General features: G+C 48.7%; 1 protein-coding gene across 5 annotated transcripts; it reads left to right on the forward strand.

The window, feature by feature from the left end:
• Positions 1–3066: 3066 nt before the first annotated feature.
• IL1RN (interleukin 1 receptor antagonist) lies at positions 3067–25718 on the forward strand. Of its 5 annotated transcripts, XM_040224240.1 has the most exons (6): positions 3067–3211; positions 6970–7137; positions 18684–18735; positions 21167–21255; positions 22820–22932; positions 24034–24896. In XM_040224240.1, the coding sequence occupies exons 3-6, from the start codon at positions 18722–18724 to the stop codon at positions 24244–24246; spliced, it is 429 nt and encodes a 142-aa protein (XP_040080174.1). In that variant the 5' UTR covers positions 3067–3211; positions 6970–7137; positions 18684–18721; the 3' UTR covers positions 24247–24896. The 5 variants fall into 5 exon arrangements, with proteins under 5 accessions (XP_040080174.1, XP_040080173.1, XP_040080171.1 ...); XM_040224239.1 differs by lacking the exon at positions 6970–7137; XM_040224241.1 differs by lacking the exons at positions 3067–3211; positions 6970–7137 and adding an exon at positions 18472–18550 and having other exon boundaries at positions 24034–24955.
• The last annotated feature ends 1950 nt before the right edge of the window (positions 25719–27668 follow it).

Raw genomic sequence — 27668 nt, forward strand, 5'->3', positions numbered from 1 at the left:
GTCTCCTGGTCCCTCTTGCTTCCACCCTTCCTTCTAACACCACCCCACCCCGAATGCCACCCTTACCCTTCTTCCTTGTGCAGAGCACTGGCCCAAAGCAAGTCACTGTCACTGGGGTTCTTCAGAAACACCCCCACCCTCCACGGCCAAGGGTCACCATCCACCAGGAATCCCCAAATTCCCTAATGCCAGGTCTTCCAGAGCCATCAGTCCTCCCCACCTCTGGAACATTCAGTTCCAAGTTTCTCAGGGGCTCTGGGTACCCAACGCCAGGTTCTGATCCTTCAGAGCCCTACAGCTTTGTAGGAGTGCTGGCAGGCCTGGAGAGGAGAGCTTGGGAGTGGACCAAGTCCTGGGGTAGTTATAGGTGCTCTCAAGTGGCCTTTCCACCCTGGATGTGCCCCTTGTCGGGGAAGCCCCAGCCTGTTCTCTGATCCACATGCCATCCCTTGGTCTTGATAGGCAGCCCAGAGTACCATCTCTGTACCGATCCCAGGCTAGGCCAGGCCCCTTGCTTCCCAGGGGAGATATCAGACCCATAGCCTGCAAGAATATAGCTAATACTGGCTTGGCCGAAGCGTTCGTTTAGGGTTTTTATACCATCTTATGGAGAAAAACCAACCCAGCACCTAAATGATGTTTCCTGTGTGGGCACCTTCCTGTGTCCTGAGTTTATTAGCTCAGTCCTCACCAACCCCCATGAGGGGAGGCCACAGTCTTACCCTCATTTCCCCAGATGTTTCCAGGATCGCACAGATGTCATTTGCGAGGCCAGGGAATCTGAACCTCCGGGCACTAGGGCCCGCCTCCCAGGACTGCCCTCCTGATGCAATAACAGATTCTCACCATCCTCGCCTGCCCCATGGCCCAACTTTCCACATTTACAAAATTGAGTTCCTGATTTTTTTTTAGTCAACAAGTGTTTATCTCCAAAAACTGTTTCAAAAATTCCCAGCCAGCCCCAGCTCAGGGTCCCTGGCATTCTAGGTGGTGAGGCTGGGCTGCAGAGAGCAGGAAGTGAGGCCCCATGGGAAGTCCCTGCGGTTGGGGCCAGGACGTGGCCCTGCCTGGCTCTGACACCCGGCACCTTGCACCATGCATCCCCTGGCCTGACTTTAGGCCCCGTCGTGGGCTGAGCCGAGGAGCTAGCCCAGGCCCGAGACATGGTTGGGGGACCATGAACTGCTCCTCCTAGACACATCTGAATGATAAACCTTCCCTCAAACTGCTGGCCTATCCTTCCAGGACAGAGGAGACACACTTGAAGGTGGTGGGATCCAGATGGGGGTTCACCTGTGCCCTAAGCAGTGGTCCCCAACTTTCTTGGCATCAGGAAGCGGTTTCATGGAAGACAGTTTTTCCACGGAAGGGGTTGGTGGGTGGAGTGGTGATTCAGGTGATAATGGGAAGGATGGGTAATGGTAGATGCCTGAGGGGTTGGGGACCTGTGCCCTAAGTCGTTGATGACAGCAAGGCCCTATTTCAATGCACACAATTTATAAAGCCTTCCAGAGGCTGATTGTCATTCCTTCTTGCAGCCAGCTCCTCACCTCAGGTGGGGCAGAGAGTGACTGCTCCCTTTGCAGTTATCAGAATCAAGCCCAGGGAATAGAAGGAACCCATCCAGGGTCACACAGCTCTTTAGCTGCAGACCTGGGATGAGACCCACGATGCAGAGCCTTGTGGGAAGCCCTGTCCTCTGCTTCCGTGTATCAACCTGGATAGTTTTAAAGTTTCCCCACTTTCCTGAGCTGTCTGTCCTTGCTGGCAAGGTCTGGGGACCATGAAGCTATTGAGCTAGTCAATTCTGAATGGCAAATGGGAGAGTGGGTTGGGAACACAGACTCTTCCAGAGAAGGTGGGGAGAGCCTGACCTCTTGGACAGCATCATGCCAGCGGCTGGGCATAAGGCCTGAGGGTAACATGGATACTCCCTGCTCCCTAAGCCAAGCCCCAACCATACAGGCCTCAAACCTACCAGGAAGATCCCACCTAAGAGCCTTTGTGATTGCTGTCCCTCCACCTGGAACATTCTTTCTCTTCCTTAATCATCCAGGTCTCATCTCAGTGGTAAAGATTCCACCTGCAGTGCAGGAGCCACAGGAGATGCGGGTTTGATCCCTGGATCGGGAAGATCCCCTGGAGGAATGCACAGCAACCCATTCCAGTATTCTTGCCTGGAGAATCCCATGGACAGAGGAGCCTGGACAGAGGGCTACAGTCCATAGCTTGCCTTCTCAGAGAGGCTTCCCCTGACCACTTTCCCTAAAATCGCACACATCCCAGGTCCCCTGAAAACCTCATGTTTTTTCTTTCCCCTCTAGCACTTACTGCTGTCTGAAGTTAGTTTACTTGTTTCTTGTCAGCCTTCTCCATAAGAACATCAGAGAGAGGTTTCCCTCGTGGCCCAGTGGTAAAGAATCCCCTGGCCAATCCAGGAGACATGGGTTCAATCCCTGGTCCCACATACTGCGGAGCGTCTAAGCCCGTGCACCCGTGTAACTACAGACCCTGTGCTCTAGAATCTGGGAACCACAGCTACTGAAACCCAAGCACCCTGGAGCCCGTGCTCTGCAGCAAGAGAAGCCATGGCAATGAAAAGCTCGAGCACCATAACAAGAGAGTAGCCCCTCCCCTCCACAGCTAGAGAAAGCCCATGAAGAAACAAAGACCCAGCACAGCCAAAAATAAATAAATATATATATATTTTAAAAGATCATCAGGGACCTTCTGTGGCTTTCTCTGGAGGCTTGCCAGAAGAGAACCTTCTTCTGGTTAAGGTTAAGGGCACACAGGGTTAAGTCTACCCACATTGTCTGGATGAAGGTGTACACACAGGCACAGACTGGGGCTCACTGGGGTTGGGTGGGAACAAAGGTCCAGCCCCACTAATCCAGCTCAGCTCCTCACATGTGACCTCCGATTTTATGCAGCTCAGAACCCGTCTGGCTTCTGTTAGCCTGAGTCACCGTTCTGGAAGCTGGGCTTGCCCACCTCCTTGCAGTGGCCAGCCCTGCGTGGGTATGTGGGAAGGCAGGCTGGGGCTCCTCCTCTCACCCTCCGCCAGGAATTGGGTAGGAGGGAGTGGTTCTGCCCTGGGAGGGGCTGGTGGCCCAGGTGTGGCCTGGCTGTGCCTCCTTCCTGTCGCCGCTCCGTCTGGAGCAAGAGCCTGGAAGACCTTGGAGGACCTCATCTTTCACCATGGCTTTAGGTAAGCTCCTTCTGCTTCTATTTTTCCATCTGAAACATGGGAATGAAAAGTATTTACCCAGTGCTCTCAGACTCTGAAGAGCAAGCTTCAAGGGGAATGTCAAGGACATGGAGCTCCTGGCCTGTCTGAGAGACCTGGCCACCATGCAGGCAGTGGCCACCACGGGGAGACTGTGCAGATGTCTGAGGCAGGGGCTGCAAACCCCGTGCATACTGAGTGAGCAGGCGGCCCAAGGAAGCATGCCTGTGTGAGAAAATAATCGTGAAGCCCTTGGAGCCCATTGGTCATTTCCTACTGTCAATAGAGAGGTGGAAAACTGGAGAAATGTTTCTGTAAAGCATGAGAAAGAACATTGTAAGCTCAATGAGAAATACTAATACAATCTGGTCCTCAGCCATAGATCTGAGGGGTAATAGAGAAGGGCAGGGACTGTATAGAATTAGGGGCTGACACTAGTCAGTACCAAGTGGCTGGCCCATGAGAATGCAGGCCAAAGTGGCCACAACTTCTCATTTTTCTTTTTTATTTTTATTTTTTTGGCCACATCATGCAGCATGTGGGATCTTAGTTCCCTGACCAGGGATCAAACCCACAATCCCTGCAGTGAAAGCATGGAGTCTTAACCACTGGATTGCCAGGAAAGCCTCAGAACTTCTCAGTTTTCAAAAAGAATTGGATATTCTGATGTTGTGATGTGTAGCATTCTGATTAAATGAAACAGTAGTAGTTAGTCGCTCAGTCATGTCTGACTTTGCGACTCCATGGACTGTAGCTCACTAGGCTCCTCTGTCCATGGGATTCTCCAGGCAAGAATACTGGAGTGGGTCGCCATGCCCTTCTCCAGAGGATCTTCCTGACCCAGGGATCGAACCCGGGTCTTCTGCATTGCAGGCAGATTTCTTTACTGTTTGAGTTACAGGGAAGTCCCAAAATGAAACAATAAAGAAAGCAAATAAAATATTCAGTCTATGAGCTACTGGTTTGCAATTTCTGGTTAAAATGTATATGGGGCAGAGAAAGGATATTAAAGTTGGTGGTCTGAAGATCCAATTTTTAATACTAAGTTGGCCTCTAGTGGGTAACTTTTTTCTCCTTTCTGGATCTCACTTTCCTCAATGTCAAGAGGAGGCTGGCAAACTCAGGGTTTCAAGGACACAGTAATAACTAACACTTCCATAGCTCTTGCTCCAGCTGAGCATTCTGCTGAACTGTTTACACAGTTTAATTCTCCCCATAACCACATGAGGAAGGACTACTATGGTTCACATTTTCAGAAGAGGAAACTGGGCCACAGAAAGGTTAAGTAATTTGCTCAAAACAAGACAGCCAGTATAAGGGAATGAGCTGGGCCTGACAGCAGACAGTCTGTTTCCAAACCATGGAATATACTCTAGGGGCACAGATACCAAACGTGATCATGGAGGGAGAAATGCTTTGTAAACCACAGCCAGGATTTCTGAAGCAGCTGACCTTCCCCTTCCCCCAGAGGGTGTAACAGTCTCCAGTGGGCTGTGTGAAATAGCGCATGGTCTTGTGTATCTTTCAAGTGTGTAAAGGAAGATGCAACTCCCGGGAACAGACGGTGATATACTATGAAGAAATCACTATGCTTATAAATGGTTCATTCCAAAATATTTTCACCTGGCACATAGTAGATGTTCAATTAAAACTTGGTCCTAAAGTATAACTTGGATTGGATTGAATTCAAGCAACAAATGTATGTGAACTCAGTGAAGACACTGTGATTCCTGGGAGGAGGAACCCACGTTCCCTAACACCTGGAGCAGGGGTGGTAACATTGATGCCAACCAGAGAGGGCCCAGAGATAATCAGGTTTGACAGAAGAGCTGTAAAAGTGAAGAAAGAGACAAGGATGAAGATGGAACTGCCCTGTGTGTACTCTGTGCTACCCTGGACAAGCTATTTACTTCAGTGGAACTCTGTTTACACTGCTAATCTTATAGCTGATGCGTGTGAAGGAGGAGGAAGGGAAGGAGGAGGGGATGAAGATGATGACAATGAAAAAGTAAATATTTTCTACGACTTAAGTCTGAAAACAATTTCAGGCTACTAGATGGTGACCATGTCTTGATTACATAGTTGGAGGAAGTTAAATATGAATGGCTTAATTGAAAATTAATTTGATCAGAATGAAAGTGATTGATTAACACTATATCTGCTATAGTCTCTTTTCTTGAGTGGGAGACTTACCATGGTTTTGGAGTACTCTAGCATGCTTTACCTACCTGTCTATTCATGTAGTAAAATGGACAGCATCTCTGCTACTAGGTTACTTGGCAAGGGACAATGATTTTTAATTGTGCCTGCAATTTGCAGCAGTAGCTACCAGATGATGCCAGCACCTTCTAAAGTTTTCTTGTGTTAGTCACTCACTCTTGTCCGACTCTGTGACTCCATGGACTGTACCTTGCCAGGCTCCTCTGTCTATGGGATCTCCCAGGCAAGAATATTGGAGTGGGTTACCAATTTCCTTCTCCAGGGCATCTTCCTGTCCCAGGGATCGAACCTGGGTCTCCTGCACTGTAGGCAGCTTCTTTACCATCTGAGCCACCAGGAAAGGTTTCTTAAGGGTGAGCAACCATCTGTTTTCCAGGAACTGAAATGTTCCCAGGATGCAGGGCTTTCAGTGGGGCTTCTCCAGTGGCTCAGCAGGTAAAGAATCTGCTTGCCATGCAGGAGACACAGGTTTGATCCCTGGGTCGGGAAGATCCCCTGGAGAAGAAAATGAAAATTCATTCCAGTACTAGGAGCCTGGAGGACTATAGTCCAATGGGTCAGAAACGGTTAGATGAGACTAAGCACAGGGCTTTCAGTACTGAAACCAAGAATATCCTGGAAAAACTAGGGAAATGGGCCATTCTAGTCCATAACCAAGTAAAGAGGTTTCTCTTTAACTTATGTAAGGTTTTAGAATCATCCTTTCTTTACTAGCAAAAAAACCTCCTAAAATTTTCAAACAGAGAATAAATCATTGCTCTATATGATGTGAGTTCAAACACATAGGGAAGAGCGTAAGAACAAATACAATTCTTGTTCTTGTTAACTATGCAATGAAGCATAGGGAACAGCATAAGAACAAATACAATTCTTGTTCCTGTTAACTATGTGACGAAGCAGAGAGGAAAAGACGTCACCTGCTTCTCCAGCAGGACTGCAGTGTGGAGGAATTGGGTTCAAATCTTGGCTCAACCAAGATCTGGGGCAAGTGATTTAATTTGTCTGAGCCTTGATTTTTTTATTCTACGAAGTGAGTACATCCCCATCTTGAGAGTGTGTCTCTCAAGGAGTATCTACACCCACCTTGCTCAACTGTTGTGTGTGTATCTGCTCAGTCACTCAGTTGTGTCTGACTCTTGTGACCCCATGGACTGTAGCCCACTAGGTTCCTCTGTCCATAGGATTTTCCAGGCAGGAAAACTACCAGCACTTGGGCTTCCCTGGTGCCTCAGTTGGTAAAGAATCCACCTGCAATGCAGGAGAACCGGGTTCGATCCCTGGGTTGTGAAGATCTCCTGGAGAAGGAAATGACAACCTACTGGGAAATCCCATGGATAGAGGAGCCTGGCAGGCTACAGTCCATGGGGGTCACAAGAGTCAGACATGACTTAGCAACTAAATCACCACCAAACAAGACCTGTATAAAAGAGTAGAACACAGAGGCCAAAACACCGCAGGCAAGAAACAGAGTTGTTCCCTCCCCCAAGTTCTTGTCTCCTCTCCCGTTACCCTGCCTGCAGAGACCTAATTTATCACCAAAGCCCAGAAGGCAAGAGCAAACCAGTACCTTGGAAAACATGATGAAAACTTAGACAAACAGTGGCTTTCAATGCAGATCCATATCAAACCCAGAAACTGCTGGAACGGAGATAATCTTGGAAAACTCTGAACCTCAGAAAGGACTCATGGTGAGTTTACCATTAGTGTCTGGTGATAGGGTCCACATGGGGTCTCATTGATAAGATGGCTCCTTATGTCGACCTCACAAACAAAGAATAAATCACAGTGATCCTTGAGACTGACCAAACTGCTCAAATGGCATCCTGTTATCTCACTGGCACCTATCTTCTCAAAGCTGCGAGACCACCAGATTCCAGACCTCCGGCTACATGAACATCCCTTCAGAGAATTTTTCATTGGTGGCGTATAAGAAGGACTCCGTCAGAAAGGGATCGCCAGCCTTTTGATTTAGGGCTGAAGGTCAGTCTGCTATAACTGCTTCCTGTGGGACAGGGGTGACATGGGGATAAGATAAGAAAAGGCTGGAATGGGGGTCAAGGGGATTTGTGTGGGGTCGAAGTTTTTGATAATCCGAGTGAGTTAGAAGTAGCTTGTGGATAGTTCAGTTGGTGAAGGCTCATAAGCAATCCTGAAGAAATTTTGAAAAAAGACGCATTAATCTTGGGCCGAAAGTTAGAAAAGGGTTAAGTAGAAGGAGGGGGCCTAGAAAAGGTAGGACCCAGGGCATCCAATTCCAATTGCTTACGCAGTTTTCCCATTACTGAGGTGTTGGCGTATTCTCGAGGCCCTGTTTGTCAGATTTCTTGCTGCTTCCTTTACAAAGCCTGCTTTATTGGTGTAGAAGCAGCAGGCTTCCGCCAAAAATAGGCATAGACCTCCTTTTTCTGCTGCGAGGAGGCCTAATCCTCTTCTGTTTTGGAGGATCACGGCTGCCAGGGAATCTAGCTGGTTTTGGATAGTGATAAGGCTGCTAGGTATTTCTTCTAGGCTGTGAGTTTAGAAAGGCTTTGATAGTAATTTAAAGAAGTTGTGAGTCCTGCGGTCCCTGTCCCAATCCCAGCGGCTATTCCTAAACTGATTAATAGAGGAATAAATTGAATTTCCAGTCTGGGTCAGTTATGAGTTAGTGGGGTAGGAAGGGTCCGATTGTTAGGAGCAATAGAAATATCTGGGGCCAGATACACCAGAGTGCATGTTCCTGTCCAGTTAGTGGGAAGACATAAATAAGCAGTGGTTCCACATAGGAAAAATATTCCAGGAGTAAGAAGACAGCAGCTGAAATTGATAGCAAATAGGAGTCTTTCTGGGAACTTACTAGTAGTCTCTGGAACTGACAGTGAACTTGCCAGTGTAACCCCTTCAAGAGGAGTATTTACACCATATGCAGAAGGGAGTCTCCCTGACAAAGTAAGAGAAAGTCCTGCAGTTCCTGAGACATGATAGACAGATCAGCCTGAAAGGAAGGAGAGATGTGAAGTGTGATTACAGAGGTGTGGCGGTATAGTTTCTAGTTGGGGGTAAGAATTGTCTATAGAGTTTTGTCTGGAAAAACAGAAAGGAGCCTGTTGTAGATAAACAACAGAAGTGGTGGGTGTTAAGGAGCAGTTACCAGGCTAGATCAGAGGGTGGGCTTGGGATAGTAACAGAGGCTTTGAATTTTGAAAGAAGGTCTCTCCCAAGAATAGGAGTGGGGCATTTTGGGAGTATAAGAAAAGAATGGGAAAATGGGGTATCTTGAAGTGTGCAAGGTAGAGGCTCGGTTATTCGTGGTATAGATACTAAACCATCAACCCCTATAACAGAGACCTGAGAGACCTTGGTTTTTCCAGAGTAGGCAGACATAGAAGAGTGAGTGGCCTCTGTGTCAATGAGAAAGGAGATCGGCTTACGTGCCACTGTAAGAGTTACCCTGGGCTCCACAGAGGTGATGAGAGTCGGAACATGGGGCCCTGGGCACCTTCAGTCTTCAGCGGTGAGTCTGAGGAGGTTGGGTAGAGCTGGGTCAGAGGACTCCTGCTAGGGACCAGGAGGGAATGTCCAGATTCCTAGAGGGGGATTTGGGCAGTCAACCTTCCAGTGCCCCTTTGTGCACAGCTGGGACACGGACCTGGAGGGGGCCTTGGCTTTAGGTATGAGAGGGCCCAGTGGCCTTCTTTGCTGCATTTGAAGCAGGGCCCAGGTGGCTTCCTTTCTTTGTTGGTTAATGGAGGCTTGGAGCTATGTAGGGCAGTGGCTAAAAGGTGGTATTTGGCCTGATCTCTTTGGGCCTTTTCTAGCTTTGCCTGTTCTTCCCAGTTATTGAAAATCTTAAAGACTAAATTTAAAAGGTCTCTTCTGCCTTCTTTAGTTTCTTTCAGATATCTGGGGGTGACTGGGAGATAAAATAGGTGTTAAGGACAATGGTGCCCTCTGCTGAAGTGGGGTCTAATTTTGTATGTTTTTGTAGGGCCTCCATTAACCTGGCTAGAAATTATGCCAGGTTTTCATCCAGTCTTTGAGCTGGAGCTCATCAAAGTTGATGGCTTTATGCCCTGACTTTTGAAGGTCCACAATGAGGCAAGCAATCATATGATTACAGGCTGCTCATCCAGGTCTCCTTGCCTGATAATCCCAGTTGGGATCATCTTGGGGGACAGCCCTTGCCCCTGAGGGCTTAGTGTCTGTCCTGTGTATCTTATCAGCATGCACCTGAGAGACTTGCCATGCTCCTTCCTTCTCTTCTGGGAGAAGAGTGGAGGAAAGGATGATGTAAATGTCATGCCAGGTTAAGTCATAAGACTGGGTAAGATACTTGAATTATTTTAGATAATTATCAGGGTCTGAGGAGAAGGAGCCAAGACGCTTTTCAATCTGAGATAGATCTGTAAGGGAGAATGGGACATGAACTCAAACAATGCCTTCTGCTCCAGCTACTTCCGGTAAAGGGAGGAGTTGGGTAGGGGAGGGAGAGGGGTCCTGCAGTGAAGTTTCCTGTTTAAAGTTGTTCAGGACTGGTAAGGGGAGGGCATCTAGGGAGGTTGGGGTAAGGCCTTGGGACCCTCAGGGTAGAGGGTGGGGCTGAGGTCTCAGAGCTTATCCCAGGCAGAGTCTGGGGAGGGGTGTTGGGAGCTGTGGCAGTTGTCCAAGGCCTGCCCTTTAGAAGGAGGGAAGGAGGGAGGAGGGAAGAGGGGACGTAAGGTGGAGGTTGTGGAACTGGATCTGGAGCAGCTGCAAGGAGATTGAGAGTGATGGCAGAGGGGGTGCGGGGGCAGCGGGTGGTGGCCTGTGGTCAGAAGGGTCGAAGGATGAAGAAGAAAAATCTGAACAGGGGTCACGAGACATTGTATTAGGAGGATGTGGCCCAGAATGGGCTAAGAGTATTTGAGAAGAAGAACAGGATTCACAGAGAGAACGTCGAGAGCAGAGAGCGAGGAAAACCTGAACATAAAGGATTTCTAACTATTTGCCAATGCAGCGGCAGAAGCTATCGAGATCCAGAGAAAATTATACTTGGCCACTGGGAACTGTTATCAAGCCTGTATTGCAGCCAGACAGTGTTAGAATAGTAAATAAGTCTTCTTGGTCTTATCTCCCCTTGGAAGCCCAAGGCTTTTAGGTTTCAGAGAAGGAATCCTAGAGGAGTAGATTTTGAGGGCTAGGATTGAGAATTACCCATTGTGGCTGAATAGGGAGGTTAGGCAAGGGCGAGAGAAAGCGAGGAGAAAGATCCGAGAAAAAAAGCATCCCTGTTCTCAGGACTTTCTCAGAGAGTAATTTAAAAAGACCCTAATGCTGGGAAAGATTGAAGGTGGGAGAAGGGGAAGACAGAGGATGAGATGGTTGGATGGCATCACCGACTCAGTTGGTGATGGACAGGGAGGCCTGGCACGCTGCAGTCCATAGGGTCGCAAAGAGTCAGACATGACTGAGCAACTGAACTGAACTGAACTGAACTGAACTGAACTGAATTATAGTCTGCTTTGAAATGAACGTCCCCTATTTCAAGGTCAGATGGGGCAGATGGATGAGGGCCTGAGGGCCTCGGGATCCTTCCGCCTAGGGCTAGGACTTGGAAATGACAAGAGAGAGGATCCAAGAGAATGGGATTTCACCCACCCTTGAAACCAATGGGTGAAATGTGGGTCAGTATGTGGACATCAGTCCAACAAGGCAAGTGGAAAGTCCCGTCCCGGAGCTCTTCTCAGTTTCTCAGCAAGGTCCAAGGGAGGGGACCATCAGAGGTGGGCTGGTAAGAGGAGCCCACCCAGTTGCGGTGAATCTTCCCTCCTTGGTTTTGGCACCAGAATGGAAGGCAAGGGCAGAGAAAAAGAGAGCGAGCTGGGTAGTCAGGCAAGAAAAGGGAAATTTATTCCAGGGAAAAGAGAGGGTGACTGGCCCTTAAGGAGAACCAGCGTCCTCCCTTTCTGACAGAGTCCTTCTTATATCCCACCAATGAAAAACTCTCTGAAAGGATGGTCACGTAGTTGGAGGTCTGGAATCTGGTGGTCTCACAGCTTTGAGAAGATAGGCACCAGTGAGAGAACAGGATGCCATGTGGGCAATTTGGTCAGTCTCAAGGATCACTGTGATTTATTCGTTTGCGAGGTCGACATGACGAGCCATCTTATCAGTTAGACCCCATGTGGACCATATCATCTGGGAGGAGGACAGGCTTCTTATAAATCAGCAATCAGTCGCAGCTGGCTTTACGCACACTCTCCTGACCTTCACCAGCTGATCACTGTGATGGCTGCAGGTTGGTGGAGAGATGCTCAGGAGAATACTTGTCTCCAAACCTGGCCTACTGCTCTTGTTTTGTTGTTCTTTAGCCGCTCAGTCATGTCTGACTCTTTGGAACCCCATGGACTGTAGCCCGCCAGGCTCCTTTGTCCACGGGATTTCTCAGGCAAGAATACTGGAGTGGGTTGCTATTTCCTTCTCCAGGGGATTGTCCCATCCCAGGGATTGAACCTACATCTCCTGCATTGGCAGGCAGGTTCTTCACCATTGAGCCACCTGGGAAGCCTGACCTGCTGCTATAGGGAGCTTCTTCTAATCAGCTACCAGAATTGGTTGAAATTAACTTGGCTGCCTGGCAGGGCTGGGTAGGTGAAGACCGACCAAGAGAGGACAGCAGATTACACTATGGGGACTTGTTTTTCTAGTCCTTTTCCTCTGCTTTGTATTCAAGCATTTACTCATCTCTGGGAGACAGTAATTAGAGTCTTTGTTCTATTATCTTAGGAAAAGTTTACAAGGTCTGGACAATAGTGCTGACTGTATTGTGTATGCACTGTAACTCAGGCATTCAAGAATTAGCTGAAGATTTGAAATACGAAATTAAGTCAAAGGTGCACACCTGAACACCCAAAGCCAGCAGCTTAAATGTTTCCCAGGAGTCCTTGGATTGACAACAAAAACAACTCCAGGAGACACAGCTGAAAATTTGCATCAAGATTCATTGACATTTCCTGATAAACTGGATTTGTCAGTAGACATCCCTTTCTGCACTTCCCAGGCAGCACTAGTAGTAAAGAACCAGACTGCCAATGCAGGAGACAAGAGAAAGGGGTTTGATCCCTGGGTTGGGAAGATGTCCTGGAGGAGGGCATAGCAGCCCACTCCAATATTCTTGCCTGGAGAATCCCATGGACAGAGAAGTCTGGAGGGCTACCACAGGGTCGCAAAGAGTTGGATATGACTGAAGCAACTGAGCATGCACACACATTGCTTTTCTGCAAGGGGGACAGGACCCATGTGGTGAGCCATCTGGGCTACAGAGGAGGAAGACTGGAGTTGAGAAATATGAAGACAGTTTCTCTCTAGAAAGACTCAAGAGCTGTCAAATCTCCCTGTACCTTTAGGGTGCTGGAGACAGCGAGATCCCATCTCTTCCCCAACTTACTTAGTGAGATGGATGGCTTGAAATCATCCCTGGTGGGCACATATACCCAAGAAGCTGGCCAGCGCTGCAAGTCAGAAGCACACCTTTGGAGATTCTGCTGTCAGCACCAACTGCCGAGATCTGTGTCACCCCACTCTTTCAGGTCCAGTCACCCCCAAGCTCAGTCCAACTCTGATCCACCTGGTCACTATTCCTAGGTTGATCTTAATAAGACAGATCTGACACTGTCACCCTCTGATTCAGTTTCCTTTTAGATAAATGCCCTGCTCCTTGGAGAGGAATTAAAACTCCTTCCTTCTCTGACTCCTGCTCAACTTTTCAACCACTTCTATCAGGCAGACTCATGGGGCTCAGGGGCAGAGAAGGACACAGTTTGTACTTTATCTCCCACTGAGTAGGAGAAACCCGCCCCACCTTAAACAAACCAGGTTTGGGCTGGGACCTAAATGGAGCAGCCTGCACAGTTCCTGAAACCCAGTTCTGAGTCATCTCAAGTCCTGTTTGGGTGAAGTTACCTGGGGCTGCAGTGCCCTTGACCTTGGTGCCCAGCAGAAGAACCATCTCTGGTCCGGGAAGATCCCACATATCGCAGAGCAACTAAGCCCGTGCACCACGACTACTGAACTAGCGCCCAGGAGTTGCAGCTACTGAAGCCTAAAAGTGTGTGCCCTAAAGCCCGTGCTCTGCAATAAGAGAAGCCACCTCCGTGGGAACCCCATGCCTCACAGCTAGAGAGTGGCCCCTGCTCTCTGCAACTAAAGAAAAACCCACTCAGCAACGAAGACCCAGCTCAGCCAAAAATAAATACATACATTATTTTTTAAAACATACTATTTTAACCATATTTAACTGTATATTTCGGTGAGGTGAGGTGAGGTGAAGTCACTCAGTCGTGTCCAACTCTTTGCGACCCCATGGACTATAGCCTACAAAGCTCCTCTGTCCATGGAATTTTCCAGGCAAGAGTACTGGAGTGGGTTGCCATTTCCTTCTCCAGGGGGTCTTCCCGAGCCAGTGATCGAACCCGGGTTGTCTGCATTGCAGGCAGATACTTTACCATCTCAGCCACCATGGAAACCCGTAGCACTAAGTATATTCATTCCAAAAAAATTTCCCATGCTTCATCACAGTCAACACCCTCCTTAGACCTCCTGCTCCAGACAACTGAGAATCTTATCATTATAGTTTTACCTTTTCTCGAATTTTATATACATGAAATGATACAGTACATTGTTTTTTGTACTTAACTTCTTTCATTCATCGCCAAGTTTTGGAGATTCATCCATATTGTTGCATGTATCAATATTTTGCTTCTTTTTATTGCCCAGCAGTGTATCAGAGGATAGGGCTTCCCATGTGGCTGCACGGAAAGGAACCCATCTGCCAACGTAGGAGACATGACTTCAATCCCTGGGTTAGGAAGATCCGCTGGAGAAGGAAATGGTAACCCACTCTAGTATTCTTGCCTGGGAAATCCCATGGACTGAGGAGCCTGATGGGCTACAGTCCATGGGGTTGCAAAGAGTTGGACTTGACTTAGCGGCTAAACAACAACAACAATATCATAGGATAACTACAGTTTGTCCACTCATCCACTGATGAACATTTGGATTGTTTTCAGATTTGGGCTGTTAAGAATATGTGGCTGTGAATAATGTTGCTGTAAACATTTGCACATAAAAAAAGTGAAGTGTCTCTGTGGGCGTACATTACCCAGAGCCTCAAATGATTCTACAGTTTTTGCTACAGTGTCCAACAGTTAATAAAAGTAATCAGCATTCGCAAGACAGTATGTGCAACAGAGAAAAAGAGACAATAGAAGGAAAGCCAGTGGGGATTCAAATGATAGAGTCAACTGGAGCAGCCTTTGTAAGAACCTGAACAAATAACAGATCAAAGGTGTAAAAGACAAGATTTCAACTTTTGGCAGAGAACTAGAAACTCTACAAAAAAAAAAAAAAAGGAAGCAACTGGAAATCCTAGAACTGAAAGATGCCATGAACTGAAACTGAGAAAGAGTTCTCATGTATAGAATACTTCCTGTGTGGGCAGACTGCCCTGAACACTTTACAGGCATCCACAATGAAGATTCACCCGTGTGGTCTCTGTGGAGCCCATCTCGTGTCCCTCTTAAGACACGGATTTCGCCTGAATGTCCTGCTTCCCTTGAAGTGGGTCTTAGTTATTTCTGTTGTCGCTGGTGGCTAGCAGGGCAGGGCTTGGCGCGTAGCAGGCACCAGTTATAGCGGTGATGTCTGGAGCTGGGAGGGAAGCTTGGGGTGCTGATGGGGGAGGCAGAGTCCACTCTGTGGCATGGTCATTAACCTCAACTCAGGAAATGGAGTGAAGGCTGAGTGCCAGAAGCGAGACTGCATGTAGTCAGAGATGCCAGTAGGGGGTGGCTTCCCAGGTGGTGCTAGTGGTAAAGAACCCTCCTGTCAATGCAGGAGATGTAAAAGACGCGGGTTTGATCCCTGGGTTGGGAAGATCCCCGGAGGAAGGCATGACAACCCACTCCAGTATTCTTGCCTCGGAAATACCACAGACAGAGTAGCCTGGAGGGCTACAGTCCAGGGGGTCGCAAAGAGTCGGAACACGACTGAGCAACTAATACACACAGTGGATAAGGAAACAGGTCCAGAGAGCCCTGGCTCGTTGCCTGGGAGCCCCAGTCCTAAGCAACTCCACTGCCCAGCCCCAGGGACTTCTACCCCCTGCCCAGAAAGGGCCTACATGCTGTTTCATTCCACTCAGGGAGGTGACACAATTTTTGCAGAAATGTTGCATTTGCTCTGAAAGAAGAGCTCTTTAAAGATCTGAGAAAGTTCATTTGCAAACTTCCTCTTTAAAAAAACATTTTTATCAAGATATAACTGACTTATGAGGTACAAATAACATAGGAAATGGCAACCCACTTTAGTATTCTTGCCTGGGAAATTCTATGGACAGAGGAGCCTGGCGGGCTACAGTCTTTGGGTCGAAAAAGAGTTGGACATAACTTAGCTACTGTTCCTACTGCTGCTAAGTCACTTCAGTCATGTCCGACTCTGTGCGACCCCATAGTCGGCACCCATGGCTGTCCCAGGCTCCCCCGTCCCTGGGACTCTCCAGGCAAGAACACTGGAGTGGGCTGACATTTCCTTCTCCAATGCATGAAAGTGAAAAGTGAAAGGGAAGTTGCTCAGTTGTGTCCAACTCTTCGTGACCCCATGGACTGCAGCCCACCAGGCTCCTCCGTCCATGGGATTTTCCAGGCAAGAGTACTGGAGTGGGTTGCCATCGCCTTCTCCAACTAAGTGACTGAACAGCAACAATTGATGTATTACATTATGTGAGTTTCAGATGTACAACACAGTAATACAATTAATTTTTTGCTTTTGCTCATGATGAGAACTTTTAACATCCACTCTCCTAGTAACTTTCAGTTCTAATGAGGTGGATGAAACTGGAGCCGATTATACAGAGTGAAGTAAGCTAGAAAGAAAAACACCAATACAGTATACTAACACATATATATGGAATTTAGAAAGATGGTAACGATAATCCTGTATGCGAGACAGCAAAAGAGACGCAGATGTACAGAACAGACTTTTTGACTCTGTGGGAGAGGGAGAGGGCGGGATGATTTGGGAGAATGGCATTGAAACATGTATAAGAAACGAATCGCCAGTTTAAGTTCGATGCAGGATACAGGATGCTTGGGGCTGGTGCACTGGGATAACCCAGAGGGATGGTATGGAGAGGGAGGTGGGAGGGGGGTTCAGGAGTGGGAACTTATGTACACCCGTGGCGGATTCATGTTGATGTATGGCAAAACCAATACAGTATTGTAAAGTAAAAAAAAAAAAGTAACTTTCAAATATGCCATGCAAGCCTTCCTTTTTCACAGATTTTACCCTTATTTGAACACAACCTCTGATGGGTTGGCTGAAAATAAAGTCAGACTCCTCAAGATCTGTTGCTGTAATAGGGTGTCCCTAGGGTGGGAACCAGGAGACCTGGATTTCTGGCTGTACCTTGTCATGGACGAGCTGTGTGACCTTGGGCAGATCTCTTTCCTTCTCTGGGTCTTCTTCAGAAACAAGGATGGGGTGAGGCAGGATGATGCTGAGTGCCCATCAAGTTCTCAAAAGCCACACTCTGTCCTTCTGCACTAGAGGTCCATCCTCCTACCACTGAGATCATGCAGGACCCGCTCCAACTCTTCTCTGTCCATAAAGAGGAATATACGTTCCTTTTCCCTATCTGGGACTTCCCTGGTGGCTCAGACAGTAAAGCGTCTTGCTTACAATGCAGGAGACCCGAGTTCGATCCCTGGGTAGGGAAGATCTTCTGGAGAAGGAAATGGCAACCCACTCCAGTACTCTTGCCTGGAAAATCCCATGGACAGAGGAGCCTGGTGGGCTACAGTCCACGGAGTCGCAAAGAGTCGGACACGATGGAGCGACTTCACTTCACTTTCCCTGTCTAGAACGTAGTAAGAAAGGAAGTTAGTGTTCCTGAATGCCTACTCTGACCCAGAACTTTCACCTTCCAATCAGCCGATCTCCCTCCTTCCCTCCGTGTCCTCCTCCCTTCCGCATTCCTTTGTCCCTCTCTGCCTCTCACATTCCTCCTCTCCCTGTGCCCGTAAGGATGACGTAATCGACCTCGTTCTGAGTATGAAGAGGTAGAAGCAGAGACCCAAACAAACGATTTGTTCCAAGTCACACAGGTGGCAAATAGCACGTACCAGAGGCAGATTTTGGATTCATTTCCATCCCGAATGGAATGTGGAGTTCATCCCATTTTCCCAAGACCCTAACTTCAAAGACAAGGATAACAGGAATAGAGTTGGTTTCAAAGTCCCCTCTCAGGAAGTTTACTCTAGAATAGGAGAAAGCAAGCCTCGGGCCAAATCCAGCCACCACCTGTTTTGTAAATAAAGTTGTCCTGGAACCCAATTAGCTTGTGGGTTTGCAGATTGGCTGGGCTTCCCCAGTGGCTCAGTGGGGGAAAAATCTGTCTGCCAATGCAGGAGACATGGGTTTGATCCCTGGATCGGGAAGGTCCCCTGGAGGAGGAAACGGCAACCCGCTCCAGTATGCTTGCCTGGAGAATCCCATGGACATAGGAGCATGGTGGGCTACAGCCCATGTGGTCACAAGGAGTCAGACAGGACTCAGTGACTGCACACACGCACTCATTACAGGTTGTCTAAGATTGCTTTTCAACTATGACAGTCCAGTTGAGTAATAATGATGTATGGCCCCAGAAATCCTGAAACGTTTGCTATCTGATCTCTGTCTGACAGAGTATTTGCCAGCCCCCGGTCCAAGGTCCAGCAAGGCTGTCCCTCTTTCAAAGAACACAAAATAGCCTGAGTTTCTGACGTGCACTGGGAACACTGCCACTTGGCTTCTTACAAGAGGGGGACATTTCTACTCGCATTTGGTTTTTCAAAGCCTCGGGATACCTGTCGGGCAGATGAGGGGCTTGGGTTTTCATTGTGCCCTTCTTCCCAAGAACTGGGTGAAGGGGAAATAGAAATCTCAATTTTGGGGAAATTGCACAGAGGAAAAGGGGAGGGAATGGGTTACGACATCCCATTGCGACACTCGGCAGGGTTGAAAGTGACAACAGCAAGGTTTCTCGTTTTGGAAATGTGCAGGCGTTTCCGTTCATTTTCGTGGGACAGGCGCCCGCAGCCCGGCTGGGTGAGCCACTCTTTTCTTTATAAGCAGCTCCTCTGGGTCCGAAATGGCAGTCTCCCATCGCCTCAAGGTCACAGGATGGACATCTACATCCACAGTTACCTAATCTGTCTCCTCCTCTTCCTGTTCCATTCAGAAACGGCCTGCCTCCCCCTGGGAAAGAGACCCTGCACGATGCAAGCCTTCAGGTAAGGCTGACCCCAAGGAAGTGGGGCCGGAGGGGTAGAAAAGCGACCCAGGACACAGCCGTCTGGGGCTGCCCTGGGTTTGGGCTTGAAAGTGAAGTGAAGTGAAGTGAAATGAAGTCGCTCAGTCATGTCCAACTCTTTGCGACCCCATGGACTGTAGCCTACCAGGGTCCTCTGTTCGTGGGATCTTCCAGGCAAGAATACTAGAGTGGGTTGCCATTTCCTTCTCCAGGAGATCTTCCCCACCCAGGGATTGAACCTGGGTCTCCTGCATTGTAGACAGATGCTTTACCGTCTGAGCCATTAAGCATCGCTTAATAATTAAGGTTAGCTGCCTAAGGTTAGTTAAGTAAGGTTGGCTGCCACATCCATGGTCTTCAGCACTTGTATTTAAAAATCTCCCAGATGTGCAAAGCTTGACTGGAAGCCTGACTTACTTGCTCAGGGGCTCAGGCATCTTGGTGACAGAAACGTGCCTGGAAACCATGCTGGGGCTGAAGCCTAGGAGAGTACTCTGGACAAAGAAACAGAGAGGGTCACTGTGGACAGGACACAGCCCAGAGTTCCAGACTGATAGTTAACAATGTCTGATTGTGTTGGTACGTCAGAGGGTCCAGCTCCCCAGGAGGCTCAGTTTCCTCATCTGTGACCTGGGGTGAATTCTAACCCTACCTGCATTACAAGGTTGTGAAAACCAAAGGCACAGATAACATTGTGAGTGTTTTGTGAGCAGTAAAGTGTCTGAGAACTATTGTGGTGGACAGGGCTTTCAGTCGTGTCTGACTCTCAGCGACCCTATGGACTGCAGCTCATCAGGCTCCTGAAAACTATTACGATTATTAAAAACTGGGTCAGGAATGTGGCGAGGTGTCACCATCCCTGCTGTAAAAATAGCAGGCTGTGATGGTGATTAATACAGAGCTCTGTCTTCACGTGGCCTCTGGGCTCCGATGTCCCAGGACTTGTCGGGATGACCTCACCCTCCAGCCCTCAAAACACTGTCACAATGTTATCCGTGCCTTTGGCTTTCATAACCTTGTAATGCAGGTAGGGTTAGAATTCACTCCAGGTCACCGATGGGGGAACTGAGCCCCCAGGGGAGCTGGACCCTCTGATGGTCCAACACAATCAGGCGCTGTTAACCATCAGTCTGGAGCTCTGGGCTGTGTCCTGTCCACGGAGCCCCTGTCTGTTTCTTCATCGAGTTTCTCATGCCTGAGGCTACAGGCTGGGACTCTGCGTGCCTGTGTGAGTCCCAGAGAAGCCCCTCCTCTTCTCAGGGGTCTGCCTCGACCTCCTCCCATTTGGCTGGGATCTCCAGAAGTTATCACTGGAGGCCTCTAGAAAGGAACGTTTAATCCTTTCAGATGGAATTCAACTCATTCAGGAGCTAAGAATAGTCATGAAAGGTCAAATGCTCATTCCAGCCAAGAACTTTACGGTTTGACTGACCCCCTCTCTCTGAGCTCATGGGCTCTTCAAGGTCACCTGATGAGATGGGTGTTGCCAGCCCCCTTTCACAGGTGAGGAGATGAGGCACAGGTCCAAGGTCATGCTGAGGGATGGAGGCAGCAGGGAGTGAAGCGTCCACGTCCTGGCTGGGGCCCTGCTACTCCATCTCACAGCTACAAGCCCTGTTCTCAGACAGAGAGGCCCTTCATCAAGAAGAAAAAACAAGGAGCCAGAAACAGGCCACAGGGTGAACTGACTTGCCAATAGGGAACAGACTTTGGAGACAAGTCTTCACGGTCTAAGGCTTGGAGTGAGTTGGCTGCAATGAGGCCTGACCCTTAAAGCTTCTAGCTCTGTGCTGTGGGGGACACTAATCTCAGATGACTCGTTAGATTTTCATTTAAATTCATAAACATACAAGAAAATAAAAAATTGGGGACTTTCCTTGGTGGTTCAGTGGTTAAGACTCTGTGCTTCAGTGCAAGGGGTGCAGGTTTGATTCATGGTCAGGGAACTAAGATTCCAAATGCTGCATGACCAAAAAAAAAAAAAAAAAATAGAAAATATGCGGATCCTCAATCACACCACATTTCAAGAGCTCAATAGCTGCATGTCTCAATAGCTGCAAGTGATTGATGGCTACCATATTGGATGGTGCAGACAAAGAACATGTCTACACCCAGGAAGTTTATTAATGGTCCTAATCTAGAGTCTGCTTTGCTGACGTAGGAGGTGGCTGCTTGGGAAGCTGAGGATGAGAAACAAGGTGAGAAGAGAGGTAGAAGGCAGGTACATGGCCTACCAGATCTGGGATTTGGGTCTGTCTCTTAACCAGTGTTGACCTCAGTCCTCACATTCATGCTATGGGTGTGTTTAATTCCACACCCCTGGGAGAAAACTGAACACACTCTGGGGAATACAGAGAAGGGGCTGGGCACACAGGAGCTGTCCACTATAGCTGGGTCCTTCTGTTTTTCAGGATCTGGGATGTCAACCAGAAGATCTTCTACCTGAGGAATAACCAACTAGTTGCTGGATACTTGCAAGAAGCAAATATTAAATTAGAGGGTGAGTGGTGGCCAGGAAGGTCAATGCTGAGTGGGCACTGGTCACTTTGCCCAGGGGTCTGCAGCACTGTGGCTTGACCCTGGGAATTTTAGGTACCATATCTTAATCCCTGTTGGTTCTTTGTGGCCACGTTTGAAGCTAGAGAGGCCTGGCTACTGAAGGACACATATGAGGGGAGCCTCAAGAATACAGAGAGGGTAGAGCCTAGGTTGGGAGCCACCACCTACAGACACTATGATCCCCAGGCCACAAATGGGAAGGTAGGGCCCAGAAGGCAAGACCAGCCCTTTTCTTCCTCTAGTGCCCAGGAAGCCTCTGTTTCTGTGTGTTCAAACTCTCACTCCCACCTAAAATTAATACACCATCCACAGGCTGGGTTATATCCCTTAATCTTGGACACCACATTGAGTCATATTCCAGATCCATGTCAACCTGGATGAATTTGAGCAAGGTTCACTCACTCTGTTCCTTGGTTTTCCCCTTAGTAAAAGAAGGGCAATTGGATGATAGGATGTGAGTTTCTTCCAGCAACAGCCCTCTAGGATGTTTTCACGTCCTTGTTGTCTGGTTTGGTATTGTAGAATGGCATGATGCCCATTCTTGTTCTCTGCCCCTTCCTCACTCTAAAAGGGCATGAGACCCACTTTTCCTGTCCTCTGGTAACTCTCCGAATAAGGATGTTAAAGCACAGAGAAACTGAGGTCTTCACTCCTAATGAGTGCATGGAGACCACCACGGGAAAAAAATGGGTTCAAACCCACCCAGGCTTCTGTGGACCAAGTCATGGGGCCCCACTCCTGATATCATGTACTGCGCCCCATGGGCAGCACACCTGTGGACCTAGAGCACAGGGGTCCTGGGGAAGGGGGTGTATGCACGTGATCAGTCATGTCCGACTCTTGTGACCCCATAGACTGTAGCTCACCAGGCTTCTCTGTCCATGGGAATTTCCAGGCAAGAATACTGGAGTGGGTTGCCATTTGCTCCTCCAGGTGATCTTCCCGACCCAGGGATAAAACCCTTGTCTCTTGCGTTACTGCATTGGCAGGTGGATTCTTTACCACTGAGCCACCTGGGAAGCCCAGGGAAAGAAGAGAAGGGTACCAATCACTTGGAGCAGAATTTAGGTGCCTTGGTCCTTGAGGAGTAGCTAGATAGTGTGCTTGGTTTGATCTTCTGTTTGGATCCTGACCAAGAAGATGGGGCCTCACTGTCCTTCTGACCTTGGGGTTTTAATCTGCTTGTTTTTTTAGTTGCTAAGTTGTATTTGACTCTTTCACAACCCCATGGATGGTAGCCTGCCAGGTTCCTCTGTCCATGGATTGCCTAGGCAAGAATATTGGGGTGGGTTGCCATCTCCTTCTTCAGGGGATCTTCCCGACGTGGGCATCAAACCCTTGTCTCCTGCATTGCAGAAGTATTCTTTACCACTGAGCCACCAGGGAAGCCCAGGATTTTAGTTAGGGGAACAGAAAAGTCCCCAGGGAGAGTCCAGCCTGCTGTGTCTTCTCCATCTCTGCCTCCTCTTCTCTACAACCTGAACTTCCCCTTTGTTCTTCCCCAGAGAAGATAGATGTGGTACCCATCGAACCTCATACTATGTTCCTGGGGATCCATGGGGGGAAGATGTGCCTGGCCTGCGTCAAATCTGGAGATGAGATCAAGCTCAAGTTAGAGGTAAGGACCTCCCTCAGACAACACCCACCCCAAACTCAGAGGCTTAAAACGAGCACAGCGTGTCCTTTCTCGTGATTCTGTGGGTTGACTAGGATCAGCTGGGTAGATCTGTGCCCCATGCTGTAGCTGAGTTCCCTCCTGCAGCCACATTCAGCAGGGATCTTACCTGAGGCTCATCCTCCAGGTTCTCCTTCCACATGGTCTCACTGATTTCAGTTGTCAGCTTAAGCTTCCTTACAGCATGATGGTTGGTTTCCAAGAGGGATAACTCCAAAAAGGCAAGCCTTAGTGTGCAGCACTTATTAAACTTTTGTTTGTATCATACCATTAATGTCCAATTAACTAAAGCTTGCCATGTGGCTAAGTCTAGCCTCAATGAGAGAGGGGATTACCAGGATGAGGACACCAGGATGCATGGCTTCTCTGGGGACCTCAGTGTCTGTGTGTCACTCTCTTGCCCAAGGGCCACTAACCTACTTGGACTTGCCCTCTTCCAGTAAAGCCAACCTTTGGGACCATTCTTTTTCATCCCTTATCTACTCAAATCCATGAGATGGCATCCCCTCCAGGGCCTTGTGCTCCTGTGCAACATTAATGGGCTATCAGCCCTGGAAAAAGAGAGCTTTCTATCAGGGGACTATTGGACAAAATCTTAACCCAAATGAGAATGGCTATAACTGTGGCATTGTCCTTTCTGACCACTAGTGAACAGGCACTTTAGTGGAAAGTGACTGCCTGCTTTGTGAGGAGTAGCAATGACCAGATGTTGCGAATAATGTGGACTGCTATGCCCTGCCCAGCTGCTGCACTCTCCCATCTCTCAGAGGTGCAGACACGACAGAATCCAGCCTCCAAGGCCTTGGCCTCTGTTGATGGTACTGTGTGTTTGCCAAATGTATGGACCCAAGGCTACAGTGGTCAGATGTCCCCAAATCAAGGTGTAAGCATGGGACAACCTCCTTGTGTCAGGCTGTCCTGAGACCAAGGACACTTTTGCCAGGCCAGCATTTCCCCAGCACTTACTCTGGGCAGCCAGATGGCCAGGTGGGCTGCAAGGACCTTCTGCTCCTCTGCCCTCATTTGCTTCTTCTTGACTTCCAGGCTGTGAACATCACCGACTTGAACCAGAACAGGGAGCAGGACAAGCGCTTCGCCTTCATCCGCTCTGACAACGGCCCCACCACCAGCTTCGAGTCAGCTGCCTGCCCCGGCTGGTTCCTCTGCACATCGCTGGAGGCCGACCAGCCCGTGGGCCTCACCAATACGCCCACAGAGGCCATCAAGGTCACCAAGTTCTACTTACAGCAGGACTAGTCATGGTGCTCAGCCTTTCCTGTCCCCAGTCCCAGCATGTCCATGACTCCAGAGATGCCTGTCCACCCTGCTCAGGGTCTCCTGGGTGTTGTGGGGCTCAGCAGGTGGCCTTGGCTGGGGGGACCTTCAGAAGGAGGTACAAGAGCCCTGGGAACAAGACCCAGTCTCCAACCTCCTCTGCTCACCCAGCCTCCCTCCACAAGGTCTTTCTAAAGTGCAGATGGAACCCCAGCCTACTCAAAGCCCTCAGGGTGGCCTGTGTCTTCAGGGTAAAGTCCACACCCTGTGGCCAGCTCCAGTTCTGCCTCCTTTCTCACCCCAGATCCCCAGGCACTCACTTCCCTCCCGCTAAGCGGCTTCCATTTCCTGTTTTGCAAAATGGTGCTACTCCAGGGGCAAGATTTTTAGGGTCTGTAGCAAAATGGGGTCACTGAGGGTTGGACACGACTGAGCGACTTCACTTTCACTTTTCACTTTCATGCATTGGAGAAGGCAATGGCAACCCACTCCGGTGTTCTTGCCTGGAGAATCCCAAGGACAGGGGAGCTTAGTGGGCTGCCGTCTATGGGGTCACACAGAGTCGGACACGACTGAAGTGACTTAGCAGCAGCAGCAGCAAAGTGGGAAATAAGGATTTCCTGGTATCTTTTTCTTAAAAAAAAAAAATTCTTAGTATCTTTTTGTTAAATTAAACCAACTTTGAAAGAGAGCCTTTTATTTGGAAATGATATCCTTTCTGGAAGGGAGTAGAATATTAAAATAGTCCCATGTTTAGGAAGTGATGTTGAAAGGAGGTGATAGCGTTTCCTTTTTTAATCTCTTATTTTTGTGATGCCCTAACCTGTACCTGGGTTGGGAAGATCCCCTGGAGAAGGGAATGGCAGCCCACTCCACTCTTCTTGTCTGGAAATTTCCATGGACAGAGGAGCCTGGTGGGCTATAGTCCATGTGGTCGCCAAGAGTCGGATATGACTGAGCAATTAACGCTTTCACTTTTCAACCTGTAACAATGAAAAGTTAGCATAATGCGTAGGTCTCCTAGTTTTTGTTTTTTTCTGGAATGTTCCGTGAAGTCTAGAACCTCTGGCCCAGGCCCTGAGCACACCCTCCCCTCCACACCTCCTGCAGCTCCCCTCCACAACCCTTTCATCAAAAGTCCCCCCACTCCCAAGACGCCACACAAATGTGACTTCTCCTGACCTCCCGGGAGGGATGAGTCGCTCCCGGACTATTTTAGCACTTCTGATTCCCTGAGAATTGTTTGGAAGATGTGCCCCTGTCTGTCTCCTCACCAGCCTGTGAGCCCCTGGGAGCAGTGACCATGACCTCCCCCGTCTCTGGTCTCCCCTGGGGCTGAGCACACAGCCTGGCCTCAGCAGGTGCTCAGGGAATGTGTGTTGCATGTGTTGAGTGGAAAGTGTCCTGTTCTCTGTGACTTAAGCTTTGTTTTATGATAAAAACTTGAAACCTCATCGTCTGTGGCCTTGCTGGGCTTGGGGCAGAGAGAAATGAAAGTGGGGGTGGGGCAGGGGCAGGTCTTTTAAACCCCTGGGGTGGGCCTGGCTACCTCTCCTAAGTCCCTTTCTTCTGGGGTCTCACTCTCCTTGGAGAACAGAAGAGCAGATCTCTCTGCTAGAAGGGCAGCTCCATCATCCACAATAACCCCCAACTAGAAACAACCCAAATGCCTACCCCAGAAGAATGAACACATGGGGACTTCCCTGGTGGTCCAGTGGGTAAGACTTCACACTTTCAGTGCATGGGGTCCAGGTTCCATCCCTGATCAGGGAACTAGATCCCACACGCTACAATGAAGATCAAAGAACCTGCATACCACAACTAAGACCCAGGGCAGCCAAATAAATAAATAGATATAAAATTATTAAAGAAAAGAGTTGACACGTAAATCATGTACACATAAAATGATTCATGCACATTCATACATGTATAGTCATTCATACATACTCAGTTCACATAAATCATGTACATTCATGCATCTACATTCATTCATACACACTCGACAGCAAAGAAAATGGATAAAACAAAACCGGCTATGGTCACAAGATGGGTGAATCTTATAGACATCACGTGGGGTTTAAGAATCACAAAAGTATGCTGAGAGCACAATTTCATTTATATAAAGTTCAAAACAGGCAGATGGAGCGGTTGTGGGGAGGGCTGCAGGAAGAATTGTGCCCACGAAGGGCAGCAAGGATGCGCTACCAGAAAGCTAGGTAGTGGCCAGAGGGGCCAGGCAGCATTCTGTCTCTTGGCATGGATGTGGTTGGAGGCTTCCTGTATGTATGGTATATATTCACAGTTTTGAAACGTCTAAAAATGAAAAACCTTGCCCCTACACCTCCATCCTGGTATGTTAAGGGAAGAGGGCATCCAGGAAATGATGAGATTAACAGGTGGAGGACTTTCCTGGTAGCTCAGTGGTAAAGAATCTGCCTGCCAATGCAGGAGACTTGGGTTCCTTTCGTGATCTAGGAAGCTCCCACACATCGAAGAGCAATTAAACCCGAGAGCCACAACTATTGAGCCTGTGCTCTAGAGCCCTGGAGCTACAACTATGGAGCCCACGTGGTGCAACCAGTGAAGCCATCTCACCCTAGAGCCTGCGCTCTGCAACAAGAGGAGCCATCCCCCTGAGAAGCCTGAGCACCACAGAGAGTAGCCCCGCTCGCCACAACTAGAGAAAAGCCTGAGCAGCAACGAAGACCAGCACAGCCAAAAACAAACAAATAAGATTACAAAACACATTCACAGGTGGAATGTTGAATCTGACCCCATGAGATGGAAATGAAGGATTATAAGAATGATGGTTTATCAAACACATCTCCACTAAGTAGAGTTGGGCCAGCAAGGGGCGCTGTCCCTTCCTGGGACTATGCTGACCTCTGGGCTTGGTCCCAGGGTGGGGGTGGGGGATTCCTAGAGTCAGACCCCACTGGGTCCAGAGCCTGCTGTGTGATTTTGGCCAAGTCGCCTTTCTCCTTAAGGCCTACTTCCTCCTTGTCCCAGGAGGGTGTTGATTTAGATTAGAGTTTTCCAAACAGAGCTCCATGCATGCCTCTCTGAGGTCCCTGTAAACAAAGTCCATAGAGGGGAGGCTGAGAGGCTGGGCTCCAACCCTAGAACCCCACACCCACCCAACCCTCTGCTTCCCAAACTCAACTTCCTTGCAGGGCTTTTGAAGAGGAGATGTCGATGCCAAAAACAAATGAAACCAAGTAGATGAAAGGCAACTAACTGGAGAAAATCTTTAAGATCTTGTCTAGATGCTGGATCCTAAGATGATAATGAGGTTGCCCTACCTTAGCTTTCTCTTCCTCCTGTGTAACAGGGAAGGAACCACATGCTCCATGGGGATGATACAGGATAAAGTGAGACAATATGAGTGAAATTCTGTGTGTGAC

This window comes from Oryx dammah, unplaced genomic scaffold, assembly GCF_014754425.2.
Source record: "Oryx dammah isolate SB20612 unplaced genomic scaffold, SCBI_Odam_1.1 HiC_scaffold_25, whole genome shotgun sequence".
In the NCBI taxonomy this organism is placed as follows: Eukaryota; Metazoa; Chordata; class Mammalia; order Artiodactyla; family Bovidae; genus Oryx; species Oryx dammah.

Excerpts from the sequence above, each read along its gene's own strand:
- IL1RN (XM_040224236.1), top strand. The coding sequence starts at position 18,626 with ATGGACATCTACATCCACAGTTACCTAATCTGTCTCCTCCTCTTCCTG. Across the intron at positions 18,736-21,166 it reads TGCACGATGCAAGCCTTCAG|GATCTGGGATGTCAACCAGA; the intron begins GTAAGGCTGACC and ends TCTGTTTTTCAG. Across the intron at positions 22,933-24,033 it reads AGATCAAGCTCAAGTTAGAG|GCTGTGAACATCACCGACTT; the intron begins GTAAGGACCTCC and ends CTTGACTTCCAG.